This window comes from Panthera uncia (genome assembly GCF_023721935.1).
Source record: "Panthera uncia isolate 11264 chromosome A1 unlocalized genomic scaffold, Puncia_PCG_1.0 HiC_scaffold_17, whole genome shotgun sequence".
Lineage (NCBI taxonomy): Eukaryota > Metazoa > Chordata > Mammalia > Carnivora > Felidae > Panthera > Panthera uncia.
The window spans coordinates 7,144,823-7,161,803 of record NW_026057577.1 but is presented as its reverse complement, the minus strand read 5'-3'; the positions used below and the strand labels follow the sequence as shown (position 1 = coordinate 7,161,803).

The window sequence follows — 16,981 nt, the reverse complement described above, 5'->3', positions numbered from 1 at the left end:
ATAAGATCACTCAGTGTGTGCAGAGTGAAAAGAAGAGAGAGAACCCATACTCGTTTAAAGGGGAGACCTACCTCAAAAAAGACTAGAAGAAACAACCAGAAAAGTAGAAGAGAAAGCAAGATAATGTGGTAAAGAAATACAAGGAAAGAGAACTTTATTATTATTTTTTTATGTTTATTTATTTTGAGAGAGAGAGAGTGTGTGAGCAGGGGAGGGGCAGAGAGAGGGGGAGAGAGAGAATCCCAGGCGGGCTTTGTGCTGTCAGCATAGAGCCCGACGATGGGGTCGAGCCCATAAACCATGAGATCATAACTGAGCTGAAATGGAGTCACACGCTTAACCAACTGAGCCACCCAGGCGGACCAAGAAAGGAGAACTTTAAAGATGCAGGGAATTATTAACAGGCAGATGATGGAGGAAAGCACTGAAAATGTAGACTGTGTTTGGCAGCATCAAGATGATTGCTCGCCTCCGGGAAAGCAGCCCTAAATTCTCCCTTCTAACCCACACCTTCCATTCAATATCCAGTCAACTCCCCAGATGGTGGAAGCCATGTTGCAGTGGGTCAGGGTCCTGGCTCTCTGGTGGGGGTGGGTGGTGGTTGGCTGATAGAAGGATGACCCAGGAGAGAGGTGGAGGAAGACAAATGCCCAGTGAGAAGGGTCAGAAAGCACTGGTGGCTGCCTGTGTGTAAGGAATGTGGATGAAAGAGCCACCCCACATCTGTTTGTTAGCTCCGTGGAAGATTATAGGTGTTTGGTTAGTTTGACCAAAAAGGGCACCGGAATTTCAGTGGCAGGTGGTGGAAGTCTCTTGAGACCAGGCGAGGGACTGTGCTGTAAGTCTGGCGCCTCCAGATAGGGTGAAGGGAGATGATAGGATACTGATTTGGTGTCCACAGGGTACGGGTACTCCAGCTTGACTCAGAGCGGCGTTGCTATCCAGGGCCGCTCTCCTGGAGCAGAAGATGGTGGGTGGTAGAGGCTGAGGTGGGAGCCAGGCCTGCAAGGCGCTTTGTGGGAGAAGGACTGGGTGAGCATGCACGGCCTCCAGCTTACCATCAGGCGTGTGGTGTCCTTTAACAAAACCCCCTTGCAGAAGAAAGAACACCAGATGGAGTTATCCCAGGACTAGATCCTCCTGGAACCCTGTGTACTTAAGACCATTTGGTAGTTATGACAGGTACCTCTGAGCTTAGCACTCAGAAGTACCGGACATGCTGAGAGCAAGCATGTGTGTTCATACATGGCAGCCGGTTGTGTGCTTTATAGCTTTGTGTTTGTTCTTATGTAATTTATAATCTGTTCAGGCTGTTTTCCCATCTTTGTTGTAAATTCCTAGAGATTAGTCTCCATGTTTTTTTCATCTTCATCTTCCTCTACAGTGTCCTGCACATATCAGGCACTCCTGCAAACGCTCAAGGCTTAAAAATCTGCCAGGGCCACCACATTCCACACTCTCCACCCCGCCTACATCATTCCAGTTACATTTTGTGAGTAGTTGAGAAAATGGCCCGGTGTTTCCTTTGGCTAAAAGTAATGGCATTGCAAAATTGAGTTGTTACTTTGGAACTTGACTGCAGCTGTTTGCATGTGGATATTGGAAGAGGGAGTGGTAGTTTTTATAATTGTTAGGGCAAAGAAGGATTCTGTTTCTAATCTGGGACAACCAGCTGACTCATCAAGTGCCCTGACCTCTTAGGTTTCCATCTTCCCTGTTTGGAAAATGGAAAACTGAGCTCCCAGGTTTACAGACAGCCCAAAGCTGATGCTGAGGAACAAATGATTTTCCAAAAAGAAAATAATAGAATAAAAATGCAAAAAAAATCAACAACTCATTTTGATTTCCTTGTTTAATCATAACCGATTAAATGGTTATGAATTTACCTTCCCCAAAGGAAACTTTTCGGATCTTATAAACTTTTCAAATCTAATAGAGAGATAAAGGGTCCATTGTAAGAGCCTGGTCCCCTTCCCCCCTTCCACCCCTAGGTGGCAGTAGGAAGCAGAAGAACTGGCATGAAAGTAAAGCAGACGTCCTGTTGTTGGGTCCTAAGATCACGTTTTACTTACACCTCTGCCCTACAGTTCCATTTATTTATTATTTCTTAGTTTTTCTGAGCTAACTTGTGTACCCAGATATGGATTTATTAATCTTTTTTTAAATTTATTTACTTTTGAGAGAGAGAGAGACAGAGACAGAGAAAGTGCAAGCAGGGAGGAACAGAGAGAGGGAGACACAGAATCTGAAGCAGGCCCCAGGCTCTGAGCTGTCAGCACAGAGCCCGATGCGGAGCTCGAACCCAAAGAACCATGAGATCATGACCTGAGCCAGAGTTGGATGCTTAACTGACTGAACCACCCGGGCGCCCCCAGATATGGATTTAGAGAAATATGGACTCAGCCAAGATATATAGAGCACTGTGCAGTCAGCTTTAACAGTAAAGAAATAGGAAAGTCTTGGAAGTGGGGATTCAAAAGGAATGGGAGCATTGGAATTGGGGCTCTGGATTGAGAAAGTAACTCTCCCTGTTTTCTTGCTCACTGCGCATTTGTATCTAGGATGTAGTTTGCTGCTGTGAGCTGGTGGTGCCCAGGGAGTTGCCTTGGGCAGGACCCTCTGGTCAGAGCGCTCACGCACTCAGGCTCCAAGGCCTGCTGTGGTGGGTCAGTGCAGCCCTTCTCTGTAGCCAGAGGACAACAGCACAGAGCGCTGCGTGCCATGGATCCTCTGAAACCTATTTAAAGATAAGAACGAAAGCTATTATTTGGAACTTTGCAAATAGCACAGTGTAGGTGCTTAGGGTCAGTGGGAGGGAAGGAGGGATGGAATAGGGGCTGGCAGACGGTGAAGGACAAAAACATAACAGAAGTAAACATAGGAAAGGAGCAGCACTGTGTTTAGAGGCTGGGTGTAGTAGGCACCTCTGGTAACAGAAGGGTCAGAGTCATGTCCTAACAGTTGAAAACAAGGCTGGGGAAATAGCGGAAAGATACCATGTTCTTTCTCCCCACTCACATTATTATGTTCTCTTCATGAAACTCCTGCTCCTGAACTCTCATCTCAGGGTGCTTTTTGCCCTGTTGCTTGTATGGGACATTTGTCTTATTCCGTAGCCATGTCTTTATACGTATGTCCCATGTTCTAGAAGACTGGAAGCCCACGAAGACCATGGTAACCACCTCATTTGTCTTGATATCCACATAACATTTGTCCCTGGCACAAGGTAGACCATTAATAGGATTCACTGAACAAATCTAGTTGAGGGGAATGGTATCAGGGGTGGGGGAGGCAAGAATAACAGTGCAAGACAGACTGGCTGTGTTCAAAGGAATAGTCTTGGTAAGAAGTGGTGAGCTTTGTGGGAGCTGGTGACGGGGCATGGAGGATTGGAAGATGCTTAGGGTTGGCAGGGAGGTGAGTGGGGATGTAAGGGAGCAGCCCTGCATGGGGAGAAGGGGTGGAGGCGGGCAACGGCTCCTTGAAAGGCAGGGTGGGGCGTGAAAAGTGGCCCGTGCAACACCCCCCACCAAGGCCTGAGAAAGAGCCTGTAAAGCAGCCATGGCTCCTTCAGCTTAAAGCAATAGGAATTTTATTGGTTCCTCTAAGTGAAAAGTCCATGGGCATGGGTGGTCTCACATGCAACTAGATCTAGAACTTAGGTGTGATGCCCTCAAGCACATACAGGTATCTTCTGTTCTTTCTCATTGACTCCATTCTTGGGCACACCCTCAGACTAGGTGGCTGTGGGCAGCATCAGGCTTGTATCCTTCAAAAAGAGAGGGCTGCAGAAGTCCAGGGACTGATGTACTGACTGAAGCTAGGCTGTTTTCCTGGAGCTGAGCCAGTCCTGACTCAGGCAAAGCCATGGGACCTAGGAGGAGGAGAGGCAGACCCAGAGGGGAAGCGGGGCTGTGTTCCCAGGAGCGGGGGGTGTAAATTGGATGAGAGAATCAACAGGAGCACACTGCAGGGACCTGGGCCCAGATTTAAGTCACCATTCAAAGTGGCGGCGGAGGTGGGGGGGCCCTCACCCATGGCATTGTGTATTGAGTCACTCTTGTCCATGTTTTGCAGCATCTTCATGACACAGTGAAGAGAAATCTTGATAGCACCACCCCCCCTCAGAATGGTGAGCAACAGAATGGCTACGGAGACCTCTTTCCTGGACACAAGAAGACCCGCCGAGAGGCCCCTCTGGGAGTAGCTGTCGCTTCCAATGGCTTGCCTCCAGCCTCTCCCCTGGGGCAGCCTGACAAGCCTGGCGCAGAGGCCCTGCAGGCCAGTGGGAAGCACTCACTGGGGCTTGACTCCATCAGTAAGAAGTGTCTGGCAGACTCCAGCCTCCACTTGAATGGAGGCAGCAACCCTGGTGAGCCATTTCCTCTGAGCCTGAATAAAGAACTGAAGCAGGAGCCCGTCGATGACCTGCCTTGCATGATCGCGGGGGCCGGAGGCTCCATATCTCAAAGCAACCTCATGCCTGACCTCAACCTTAACGAGCAAGAGTGGAAGGAGCTCATCGAGGAGCTGAACAGGTCAGTGCCCGATGAAGACATGAAGGATCTGTTTAATGAGGACTTTGAAGAAAAGAAGGACCCAGAGTGTTCTGGTTCCGCCACGCAGACCCCCTTGGCACAGGACATTAATATTAAGACAGAATTCTCCCCAGCAGCCTTTGAACAAGAACAGTTAGGCTCTCCACAAGTGAGAGCAGGGTCTGCAGGACAGACCTTTATGGGGCCTTCAGCCGGCCCTGTGAGCACAGATTCACCCAGCCTCGGGGGCGCTCAGCCTCTATTCCACACCTCTGGTCAGCCCGGGGCAGACAATCCCAGTCCCAACCTGATGCCGGCATCAGCCCAGGCCCAGAATGCACAAAGAGCCCTCTCCAGTGTGGTGTTGCCCAGCCAGGGCCCGGGAGGGCCCTCAGAGCTGTCCTCTGCTCACCAGCTCCAGCAGATCGCTGCGAAGCAGAAGCGGGAGCAGATGCTCCAGAACCCGCAGCAGGCCACCCCTGCACCGGCCCCAGGGCAGATGTCCACGTGGCAGCAGACAGGCCCCTCCCACAGCCCCTTAAATGTTCCTTATCCCATGGAGAAGCCCGCCAGCCCTCCTGGCTACAAGCAAGACTTCACCAACTCCAAACTGCTCATGATGCCCAGTGTGAACAAGAGCTCCCCTCGGCCCGGAGGCCCCTACCTCCAGCCCAGCCATGTGAACCTGCTGAGTCACCAGCCGCCAAGTAACTTGAATCAGAATGCCGTGACTAACCAAGGGTCGGTGCTGGACTATGGCAACACCAAACCCCTTTCTCATTACAAAGCAGACTGTGGGCAAGGTGGCCCTGCATCCAGCCAGAGCAAGACAGCCCTCATGGCTTATCTTCCCCAGCAGCTGCCTCATCTGAGCAACGAGCAGAATTCCTTGTTTCTGATGAAACCAAAGCCAGGAAATATGCCCTTCCGATCACTGGTTCCCCCTAGCCAGGTGAGCACGTGGCTTCCCTCTCTGTCACTCTGCATCCCTGTGGTCACTAGGTCTTGGGTGGTTGGGACAAAGAGGGTGGGAGGGAGCAGCCACGGTCATCCTTCGGGTCTCTGGAGAGTGAAAGTCAGGCAAACCAGGGTTGATTCTGAATAAATGAAAATCGGGTAAAATTCCCTAGTATAACTTGGTTTCAAATTTCCATACATTTGACACTGTACTTTGTCTAGTGTCTCTTGCATGCCACACAACTTAAAGTAAGTCATTTATGGCTGTATTTTGCAGATAAAGATCACGATCACATTTAATGTGCTCCTTAGAGGCTTTGCCTTTTTTTTTTTTTTTTTTTTTTTAGTTTGTTTATTTGAGAGAGAGTGAGCAGGGGAGGGGCAGAGAGAGAGACAGGGAGAGAGAGAATCCCATGCAGGCTCTGTGCCATCAGCACAGAGCCCAATGTGGGGCTCAGTCCCACAACTGTGAGTCATGACCTGAACCGATCTCAAGAGTCTGACACTCAGCTGACTGACCCACCCAGGCTCCCCTGTTGTTTTTTTTTAAACCACTTTTCAGATTTCTGTGTTCAGAGTACCTTAAGATTTAGTAAGGTGAGAGAGAGCTGTTCCCCAGCACATCTAAACTGCATCTATTTAGTCATGACACTCAAGCCTAGCAGAGTCACATAGCTCTGTAGGGTGGAGAATGATCAAGTACCAGTTTTATCATGGTCGTTATTTGCATTTCTACTCCTGTTCAAGTATGTTCTAAAATGTCTCTTCCCTGGCAGCTTTCCCCTGGCTAGGGCTCATTCCTTGACTTCCTCCAAGATAGAGTAGAGCACAGTTGCTTTCCTCACTCCACAGTATGTCCCAGACTGTCTTCCTCGTCTACATGTGTAGATTCCTTGATACTTGTTAAACACTTGTGTGACAACAGTTGTGGCCCATGGCGCGTGCCCTTTGTTTTGGTGTACTTCATTGTCTCCTGGTTATAGGCAAGGCTGCAGTGAATACCCTTGTGGGTACCTTTGTGTATTTGTAAAATTTTAAAAATTAAAAAATCCAGTGCTGGTAATAATAATGAGGAAACTGATGCTCCTGTACTGGTGAGGGTGTGTAAATGGGCACAGTGCTTGTGGGAAGTAATTTGGTGTCATATATATATATATATATATATATATATATATATATATATATATATATATATATATATGTAATTTTTTTTTCCCTTATAAGTAGGCTTCATGCCCAGCATTGAGCTCAACGCAGGGCTTGAGCTCTTGACCCTGAGATCACAACCTGAGCTGAGATCAAGAGTCAGATGCATCAGGTACCTGGGTGGCTCAGTTGGTTGAGCGTCCCGACTTCGGCTCAGGTCATGATCTCACGGTTCAGGAGTTCAAGCCCCACATCGGACTCTGTGCTGACAGCATAGAGCCTGCTTTAGATCCTCTGTTCCCCCTCTCTTCTCTCTGTGCCTCCCCCGCTTGCTCTTGCTGTCTCTCTCTCAAAAACAAACAAAAAAAATGTTGGATGCTTAACTGAGACACCCACATGTCCCAGTATTTTTCATTAGCCATAAAAGTATTAATAAGCATTAACACATGATACCTCTGCAAGAAATCATCTCTTAAAAAAAAAATAGGAAAGTTATATAGAAGATACTCATTGCATCATTATTTCTTATAGCCAAAAACTGGGAAGCTGTTTAAGCATGTCTCAACAGTCAGCAGGAGAGTACATGTGTAAATGTTGATACTTACACTTATTTCAGCCAGTAAACTGCTACATAGCCACTAAAAGCATCCTTAAAAAAAATCAGGGGTGCCTGTGTGACTCAGTCGGTTTAAGTGTCCAACTCTTGATCTCGGCTCAGGTCATGGTCTCACGGTTTGTGAGATTGAGTCCCACATTGGGCTCCATGCAGACAATGTAGAGCCTGCTTGGGATTCTTTCTTTCTGTCTCTGCCTCTCTCTCTCTTTCTCTCTCAAAATAAATAAACTAAAAAAAAAAAAAAAAAAAAAACTGGTGGTAACTGCCACTTCAGTAGCACTTAGGGCCTCACAAACCTTCTGGCCCATAACCTTCTGGTGCGTGGGGTGAGGAAATTACCTCAGGAGCTGTCTGCTCTAAGGTTAGATTCTTGTAAAGATTAAATGTGTAGACATACAAGGACTAGAAAGGAGCTCAAAAAGTTGAACTTGCTTAAATGATCTTTGCCTTTTACCTTTTTCCCATTTCGAGTTAAATTTTCCCCTTTTAAATTATAAGCCATGACAGGATGATATTGTGTATATAGCCTTTGACATGACTCTCACTTTTGGTCCATATAATAATTGAGAATATTTATTAAAGTTTTCATTGACACTTAGTATTTTTTGAGTGTGAACATCTGACAAAAGCCAAGCAGTCTCTTCTCAGGAAAATGCCGTACACAAATGGACACATGATACAATTTCAGGCAGTTCAGGGACCATCCCACCACTGGGGACCCAAGGTTTGTACACTTGGAACATGGCATCTCCATCAGTCGTAGTCCCTCAGGGCATTCCTCCAGCAACCCATCTGTACTCACACTTTCCAGAAAGTGAGCATTTAGAGGCTCCATTTGCCTTCTGGAACTAAAGCATGCAAATATGAGCTTAAATGTAAAATCACACCTTTGCCGCTGGTGAACCGTAGGAGCCGCAGAGCTGACAGGCAGCTAGTGGCTGACTGCTGGATGCCCAGGTGTTAGCTCTTTTGGTCTCTGGCCTGGCCTGGAATGAAGCAGAGGCTTCAAGAGAGAACCTGGAGCCAGGCCCTCACCGGGCACAGCTCGTCTGCCCTGATTGGGGCTCACAGACTTCACCATGTCTCCCTGACTTGAGGCCCTCTTACCTGTGTTGACAGGAGCAGAACCCGCCCGGTGTCCCTGTGCCAGCCCAGGCTGCCAGCGTGGGGAGCCAGCCACCAGCTGCGTCTGGGGCCAGCACTCACAGCAGCACCCCCTATCTCAGTAGCCAGCAGCAGGCGGCAGTAATGAAGCAGCACCAGTTGCTCTTGGACCAACAGAAACAGAGGGAGCAGCAACAGAAGCACCTGCAGCAACAGCAGTTCTTACAAAGGCAGCAGCAACTTCTGGTGGAACAGGTAAAGTAGGAGGTGGAAGGTGACCCCCCCCAGCACCCCCACTCTCCCTGCCTCCCCAGTCACTGCCGCGGCTGCTAGCTCCATCGTGTGTGTGTGTGTGTGTGTGTGTGTGTGTGCGCGCGCGTGCGCTCAGCTTCAGCGTGTTTCTGTGTGCACACAGGCGTGCTCCGCTCCAGTGTGTGCATGCGCGCTCATTTGCCTGTCATTTGCCATCTTAAAGCCCTTTCCAGGAGTGTGGCATTTCTCAGACAATGGTGGCCTGTTTCAGAAGTAGCTTTAATGTCACTTGGTGATCAGTGAAGGCAAATCTCTAGCTAAAACTTTATTTGTTAGGGACATTTTTCCACGTCCCTTGTCTACAACTGCCACAGCACCGAGCTCACTGGTCTGCCAGTTCACTGTGGGTCCCAGCTTTGTTGTAAATACAGAGTTTGTCAGAAGCCAGAATACAACAGAGGGAAATGAAAATGTCCCTGAGGTCCTAGAGTTCTAGAATCAGGCCCGACAATCTCTTTCTAAGTCCTGCAGTTCACCCGCTTGGTCACCAAGGTTACGAGAGTTCTCAGGATTTTAAATTACATCTTCAAAGTCCTAACAGAAAAACCATCTACCCAGAAGATGAAGGTGATTGAGGATGACTTTAAAGCCCACATCACTGCCTCAGTTCTGCCACATGTATATAATATTTGTATTTATTACATATATTTATTTATTTTTAAAGTTTATTTATTTTTGAGCAAGCAGAGGGGTAGCAGAGAGAGAATCCCAAGCTGACTCTGTACTGTCAGTGCAGAGCCCAATGCGAAGATCATGACCCTGAGCCAAAGTCTGACGCTCAACCGACTGAGCCACCTAGGTGTTCCATTCTGCCATTTTTTAAGATAACAGCTTTATTGGGATATGGTTCGTGTGACATATAATCCACCCACTTAAAGTGTACAGTTCAGTGGTTTTTAGTATATCCACACAGGTATGCAACCATCACCACAGTCGACTTCGTCAGTTTTCACCCCCTAAAAAGAAACTGCCTGCCCAATAAAAGTCATCACCCATGTTGTGGCCTGTGGCAGCGTTCCCCTCTGCTTTATGGCTGGATCATATTCTGTCGTTTGGAAAAGCTCCATTTGATTTATCCATTCATCGGTTGATAGACATTTGGTTTGTTTTCCGTGTTTATGGGCATAAGTTTTCAGTTCTCTTTAGTGTGTACGTAGGGGTGGAATTGCCGGGGCATATGGTGGCTGTTATGTGTAACCTTGTGAGGACTTGCCAGACAACCGGTTCTCCAGAGCAGCCATACCGTTTCACGTTCCCACAGTGGCGTGTGAGGGTGCCAGTTTCTCTGCATCTTTGCCGTACTTGTCTTTTTGATCCTGGCCATCCTTGTGGGTGTGAAGAGGTAGATCATCGTGGCTTTGATTTGCATTTCCCCGATCTGCCCTCCCCACATTTTTTTAAACTGATACGCCACTTTTTTTTTTTTTTTTAAATCATTGCTCCTTAGATCTGCCCCGTCCTTCTGTTTCCTACAATTTATTAAAAATCCCCCAAATGAAACCATGAGCGTTACCTTCACAGGAACTCATCTGTGAGAAACAAACCATAGCAGTTTACTTTTCTCTGATGTAACTGTTGTTTCTGTTCCATGTGGGTCTTATTGTACTGTTCTGTTGTTCTTGGCATTTTCTAGGAGAAACAGCAGTTTCAGCGCCACCTCACGCGCCCACCTCCCCAGTACCAAGACCCAACCCAGAGCACCTTCCCACAGCAGGTTGGACAGTTCACAGGTGAGGGGATGTCTGAAGCGGCAGAGTCGGGCAGGGGAGGCAGGCACAGGACAGAGCAGGTGGTCCGTTGCACTCGTGCTGGCTTCTTGCTGTCTGCCATGCTATATGCTGGGGGCTAAATAGACTTGCTTATGTAAACCTTGGTCTGCCTATGGAGCCTGGCTTTCTAGTTCCCTTGCAGGCTAGGAGGAGAGGGTCACAGGCATACCACCTTGGTCAGTACTCTGGCTGCACGGTCTTTTGAAGCATAATCATTTCTAGCTGGAGGCTAGCTTATCAACAGGAAATGGGTTCTGTAATTCTTAAGAAGGTTCTTTGCTCCTGCCGTTATGTGCCTTCAAAAAAATGATGCTCTTATTTTCTAGATAAGGAGAGACTAAGTGTAGTTTGTGTGGCCTTTTGCTTCTGCTCTCTCTTCCTGTCCACTCACTTCAGTGTCCCAAACGGCAGCATCAGCTGCCGACAGTTGACCACAGAGGGGCAGGAAACACTCTGAGGTCTTGGCTGATGCAGCTCAGATGTGCAAGGGAACCTGACTGCCCTTGCTCAGGCCTCACTCCAGAAACTCATAGATACGCCGGTTGACAGAAGCAGTAAAACCTGGTTGCCCCTGCCTTTCTAGCTCTTCTTGGCCTATCTTCAAAACCTGTCCCTTTTTTGGTCAACAACTCTCACTCTAAAGTGTCCCAGGGAAAGCTGAGCACAGCTGTGTGCTCCTTAATTTTTTTTTTTTAATGTTTGTTTACTTTTGAGTGAGAGAGAGAAATAGAGCATGAGTGGGGGAGGGGCAGAGAGAGAGAGAAACACAGAATCAAGCAGGCTCCCGGCTCTGAACTGTCAGCACAGAGCCTAACGTGGGGTTCAACCTCATGAACTGCGAGATGATGACCTGAGCTGAAGTCAGTCGGTTAACCGACTGAGCCACCTAGGCTCCCCATGGCTGTGTCCTGACTAGGAGCCTAGGTGGAGTTTTATGTGTGTGCTGACCAGACCGTGGAGCTGAAGTCTGCGGGCTTCTCAGGAACCTGGGCTTCAGCCAGCCTTCCTGCCTTCATCGCGTCTCACATGGTTCTGGGCTGTCAGTGGGAGCAAAGCAGACTGTTTCCACCCTCCTCTGTCCCTCAGCCTAGTTCTTAGGTGCTGGTGGAGAGAGGGAGAGGAGGAACAAAGAGCTCAGTCATGGCCAGCCCCTGAATAGTACACCCCCGATCCACAGAAACCCATTTGGTGAGTGTTGTCACTGTGCATCCGTTGCTTAAGACAGAGCCCCAGACAGCAGGTTCCCTGAGGACAGGACCTCTCTGTCCTATTCCCGGCTGTCTCCCCCATGCAGTGCCCGCCACTGATCAGTCAGCATCTGCTGCTTTCAGTCCCTCCCTCAGCCCCCTTGTTGTTCGGTGGTGTCAAGAACAGGATCTCACACTCTCCCTCTTTCACTCCCATGTGCCATAGCTGGTACACCCCTCCCCTAATTGATTTGAGCAGCCCCCACCCAGCCCCCAAACCACTGTTGCGGTCCACTTACCCTGGGACTTTGCAACTGTGTCCTCCACATGGCAGCCACAGCTCTTCTGAGTCTGGCCACGGCTATCTCTCCAGCCGTATCTCTAGCCAGTGGGATGCCCTTCCTGCACTCCGGCCATGGAGCTCCTCACACAGACCGCCTCACGTAAATTTATGCCGTTGCACACACTCTCTTCTCTGTCTAGGATACTCTTTCTCCAAACGGTGAAATTGCTAAACTTCAACCCTTTTATTTATTTATTTATTTATTTTTAAATTTTTTTAATGTTTCTTTATTTCTGAGAGAGAGAGAACATGCACGAGCGGAGGAGAAAGAGAGAGAGAGAGAGAGAGAGAGACAGAATCTGAAGCAGGTTCCAGGCTCTGAGCTGTCAGCACAGAGCCCAACACAGGGCACAGACTCACGAAACATGAGATCATGACCTGAGCTAGAGTCGGACCCTTAACCGACTGAGCGCCCCAGGTGCCCCGAGAGGAAGTTTCTTCAGCCCTTTTTTTTTTTTTTTTTTTTAAAATTTTTTTTTCAACGTTTTTTATTTATTTTGGGGACAGAGAGAGACAGAGCATGAACGGGGGAGGGGCAGAGAGAGAGAGGGAGACACAGAATCGGAAACAGGCTCCAGGCTCCGAGCCATCAGCCCAGAGCCCGACGCGGGGCTCGAACCCACTGACCGCGAGATCGCGACCTGGCTGAAGTCGGACGCTTAACCGACTGCGCCACCCAGGCGCCCCACTTCAGCCCTTTTTAAAAAGCCAGTGTGTTTGTCACCATCTCTCTGAAGCCCTCCCCAAATCTTCCCAGGCATTGACCCTTCAGACCCCTGCACTCACATGGCCTGTTGCCCAGCTGTTGTTGTAACCCTGTTACACCACATGGAGCCTTTGCCTCCTGAAGGCAGACCCTGGGCTGGATCTGTCTGGGAGTCCCCAGGGCCGGCATGGACCTCCCACAGAGCAGAAATAGGGTGGGCTTTGGAAGGTTAAATCATCAAGTCTCCTGGCTTCTGCCGCCCTGGGGTGTTTGCCCCTTCCTCTGAGCCTGTCTTGAATTCCTCATTGCTCCAGACTGGCCTCCATTCCACCCTGTGGGAAATCTGCTTCCCTTTTGACTCCCAGGGCTGTCGTCTTTGAGATTCCATGGACGATAAGATGTCCAGTGTTCTGATTTTGCCTTTCATGCCAGAGAATAACGGCTGCATCTTGGGTCCTAAAGATGTCTCCACAGCGGCAGTCCAGGAAATGCCAGCTTGACTGACCGACTCTTTTCTGTCTTCCAGGGTCCTCTGCTGCTGTGCCTGGCATGAACAACTTGGGTGCATCAAACCCTGGCTGTTCTCGAGCGTTTCCTCAGGCCGGGAATTTGATGTCAATGGGTCCTGGACACACTTCGGTTTCCTCTCTCCCCTCAAACTCAGGCCAGCAGGACCGGGGTGTGGCTCAGTTCACTGGCTCCCAGAGCCTGCCACAGAGCAGTCTCTATGGCCTGGCTTCCGGCATAACCCAGATAGTCGGCCAGCCCCCACCACAGGCCACCAACGGACATGCCCACATTCCACGGCAGACTGGCGTGGGCCAGAGCACCTCGGTCTCCGCTGCCTATGGGCAGAACTCTCTGGGAAGCTCCGGCCTCCCCCAGCAGCACAATAAGGGGACCCTGAACTCTGGTTTAACAAAGCCACAGGTCCCAAGGGTGTCTGCTGCCATGGGAAGCCAGAACCCCTCATGGCAGCATCAGGGAATGCCGAACTTGAGTGGCCAGACCCCAGGGAACAACACCGTGAGCCCTTTCACGGCAGCCTCCAGCTTCCACATGCAGCAGGCCCACCTGAAGATGTCCAGCCCGCAGTTCTCCCAGGCGATGCCCAGCAGGCCCATGGCCCCCATGAGCTCGGCAGCCGCGGCAGGGTCCATGCTGCCCCCTGTGAGTGCGCAGCAGAGGACCGGAGCCCCTGCCCCAGCACCTCCCCAGGGAGCCCCACAGCAGGGCTTGCCGGGCCTGAGCCCGGCCGCACCCGAGCTGGGGGCCTTCAGCCAGAGCCCTGCGCCATCGATGAGCAGCCGGGCGGGACTACACTGCACTCAGGCCTATCCCGTGCGGACCGCGGGCCAGGATCTGCCCTTCGCCTACAGCGGGCAGCCGGGTGGCAGTGGGCTGGCCAGCATGGCCGGAGATGCTGACCTGATCGACTCCCTGCTGAAGAACAGGACTTCGGAAGAGTGGATGAACGATCTGGATGACCTGTTAGGGCCTCAGTAACTGGAGGATTTGTGGTGGTCTCAAATGTTCACACAGCCTGTATTTTTATTCTCAGATTCAAGAAAGAGCAACTACATTGGACCAAAAGCCCGCGGCCCGGGGAGCTGGGTGGGTGGAGCCAGAGCCCCAGGGTGGAGGCCTGGCCTGGCCAGGCCAGGGTCTGCCGGGTGCACAGCTCCCAGCCAGCAGTTGTGGCCCGTCGGGCTGGCCCCAGCCCATCTGCTGGCTTTGTTGCCTGGTGTTGGGACAGCAGGATAGGGTTCTACGAGTGGTTTTCTATCCAAATGACCAAAAAACCAACAGTAAGAATGGTGAAACCCCACGATGGCAGGCTCATAAAAATCTCTGCCATTGTGTTGACTTAATCCAAGATTTCTCCTCTTTCCCCAGTGTTGGGGACAGGTTTTGTTGCAACTTTATATAGCAGAACTATTTGCAATTTGTAGCATAGAAAAGATTAATTTTTTTTTTTTTAAGATTTTAAGACAGATTAGGATAGGTGGTGGTTTAAATTGATTTTAAGTGGCATTGGAAACCTAGGGTTTCCTTTGGTTAAGAGCCCTTTTTATTCCTGCTCTTTGTCCGCTTTCAGGGGAAAGGGAGGGTCCCTGGGCAATCATTTCTGTCAGTACAGGCTGTGACTGCATGTGCCAAAAAGGAACAGGATGCCGCGAGATAGCAGAATTAGTGACACAGATGTGGTCACTCCAGCCGCACTCCTCCTCCTCCCCCCAGAATGCTGTGCTTCCAGGACCCCAGGCCACCCCCAGGCTAAATGCCGAGATGGATTATTTGGGATTCCTGTGTCCCCTTTTGTTGTAAACCCTCCCCCTGTTCTGCAGTTTCTCTCAAAACTTGTATTTAATGTGTCAGGAAGGTGATCATTGCTGTGCACAGACGTCTTTCCTTCACCCCATCTGCAGTTCCCATGACCTCTCTGCCTCCCCTTCTCTCTCCAGCACAAATGGAAAACCTCTTTAAGGCCACAGGTTACTAGACTGGAGGAGAAAGTCATTACGATTCCTTAGGGAGCCCTAGCATTGTAGTAGTGGGGCTGGTGTCCCCTCCCCAGAAAGCAAAGGTTTGGGGGAAGGAGGGAAAGAGGTGTGCACTGTTGGGCAAGGAGGCCACAGGCCGAGCCGCAGGTGAGAACTCCACTCTGTTTCACCACTTCTGCCGCTCTCCCTCGTCAGATGACGTGCACTTTTTGAAGAGAATGACTTTATAACACTAATACATCCTTTATAAAGACGAGTGGATTTCTCTTTGAAGGTCTGTGAATTAATGGACTTTGGCTAAGCTAAGAGTCCGCAGAACAGAGTATTCCCCGTGGGCTGTTTCTGGAAACAAAGATGGAGAGAGCACTTCGGTTAGAACGAAAGCAAAATGGTAAGTGCAGGGCGAAACCCTTCTAAACAGAGTGTTGGAGAGAAAATAGGACACTGAAGAGAGTGGCTTCCATGTAGAGTGGTCCCTGGAGAAACCGCAACCCCATTTTTATTTCCCTGGAGTCTCAAAGTGGGTGATTCAAGGAGTGTCATATGTAAAGAGTTAAGCCAAGAAGAGATCCACGTGGGCAGCCCGAGTGGCTTTGAGGGGATGAATGGTTGCACACACATGGGTAATTATTTTGCACCAGCAGTGCCTTTCATGGGGGTAGTTGGACCCTCAGATCCTCTTCTCTAATAGCCATTTGCCACCTTGGGTGGTGTCTGGGCCATTTCCCCTTTAAATGCCCTCCCTGCCTTCCTCGTACTGAATCTAGCTCTCAAAGAAGGGAACGAATCCTAAAGCCAGTGAAGACTCCACCCTCTGAGTGAGTTCCCCAATCTAAAGGGGAAGAGGGGGACTTCAGTGGGTTTTCAACCAAAAATAGCGGGCTGCAGGCTGGTGATGAGTCCTTGTTCCTCTCCTGCTCTCCCCCTGGCCGCTCACCTCTGTCCCCTCCCGGGGAGGGCTGCCCCTGCCTTAGCCCTCGGGCCGCCGGACAGACAGCAGGCTTCTCGCTGCAGTGTCGGAGCAATAAAATGTGATGCTTGGGGTCCCCCCCCCCCCAGGGAGCTGCCCATGGCTTTATTTATGAATCTGGTTTTTGGGTAGTCAAGGGGGGAGACTCCGCTTCAGTGCAAATCCCCTCTTCCAGGAGCCATGACTCACAAGAAAAGGGTGCTCGGACTTTGTTATACACATTTGCTTTGTGTAAATAAATGTTTACAATTTTATATTAAAGAGGAAATAAGCGTTAGAGTTTCTGACTGTATATTTTTTACTTTTATAGATTTTAAAACTATGATCCTTTATATATGTGTTTTGGGGGAGCTATGATAAGTTTTATGGCAAACAGTTGATATTGTTAACTTTCTATTGTCATCAAAGTACATAAAAATCCTGTTAATCCCCTTATCCTCCTACTGCCCTTAACTCTGGTATACACCAAAAAGAAATCTTTACTCTCCTTCTTTTATCATTATAAAGTAATAAAAGTATTTTGCTAGTATGGAAACCGCCTGTGCATTTGGCTTCACGTGGCTGCACCCACAGTGTGGGAGGTAGGAAGTGGACCCGGACATGACTTCTTTGGTGGCTGATTTCCTTTGGCAATTTACCCCTTTCCTTCGGTGGAGGGAGAAGGGACGTCTCAGTGATGATGGGTAGGAGGGTAGGACTCAGGACCACCAGCCTCTCCCGTCTCTGGGACCCAGCCCTGCCCTTGTGTCTAATGGAGGGAGGTGGACCAGATAACTCAGGGATACTCTAGGTCCTTAGCAGTTTAAAGGTTTCACTTGAAACCCTTAGA

The 16,981-nt window shown here is 49.6% G+C and overlaps 1 protein-coding gene across 1 annotated transcript in view; it reads left to right on the top strand.

The window, feature by feature from the left end:
- The window catches only part of MAML1 (mastermind like transcriptional coactivator 1), a 44,721-nt gene extending 28,034 nt beyond the window's left edge, over positions 1–16,687 (top strand). Inside the window, exons 2-5 of the mRNA XM_049648988.1 lie at positions 4,078–5,490; positions 8,377–8,616; positions 10,307–10,403; positions 13,205–16,687. Of these exons, the coding sequence (XP_049504945.1) occupies positions 4,078–5,490; positions 8,377–8,616; positions 10,307–10,403; positions 13,205–14,184 (2,730 nt within the window). The 3' untranslated portion in view covers positions 14,185–16,687. The remainder of the gene's footprint in view (positions 1–4,077; positions 5,491–8,376; positions 8,617–10,306; positions 10,404–13,204) is intronic.
- Positions 16,688–16,981: the final 294 nt, after the last annotated feature.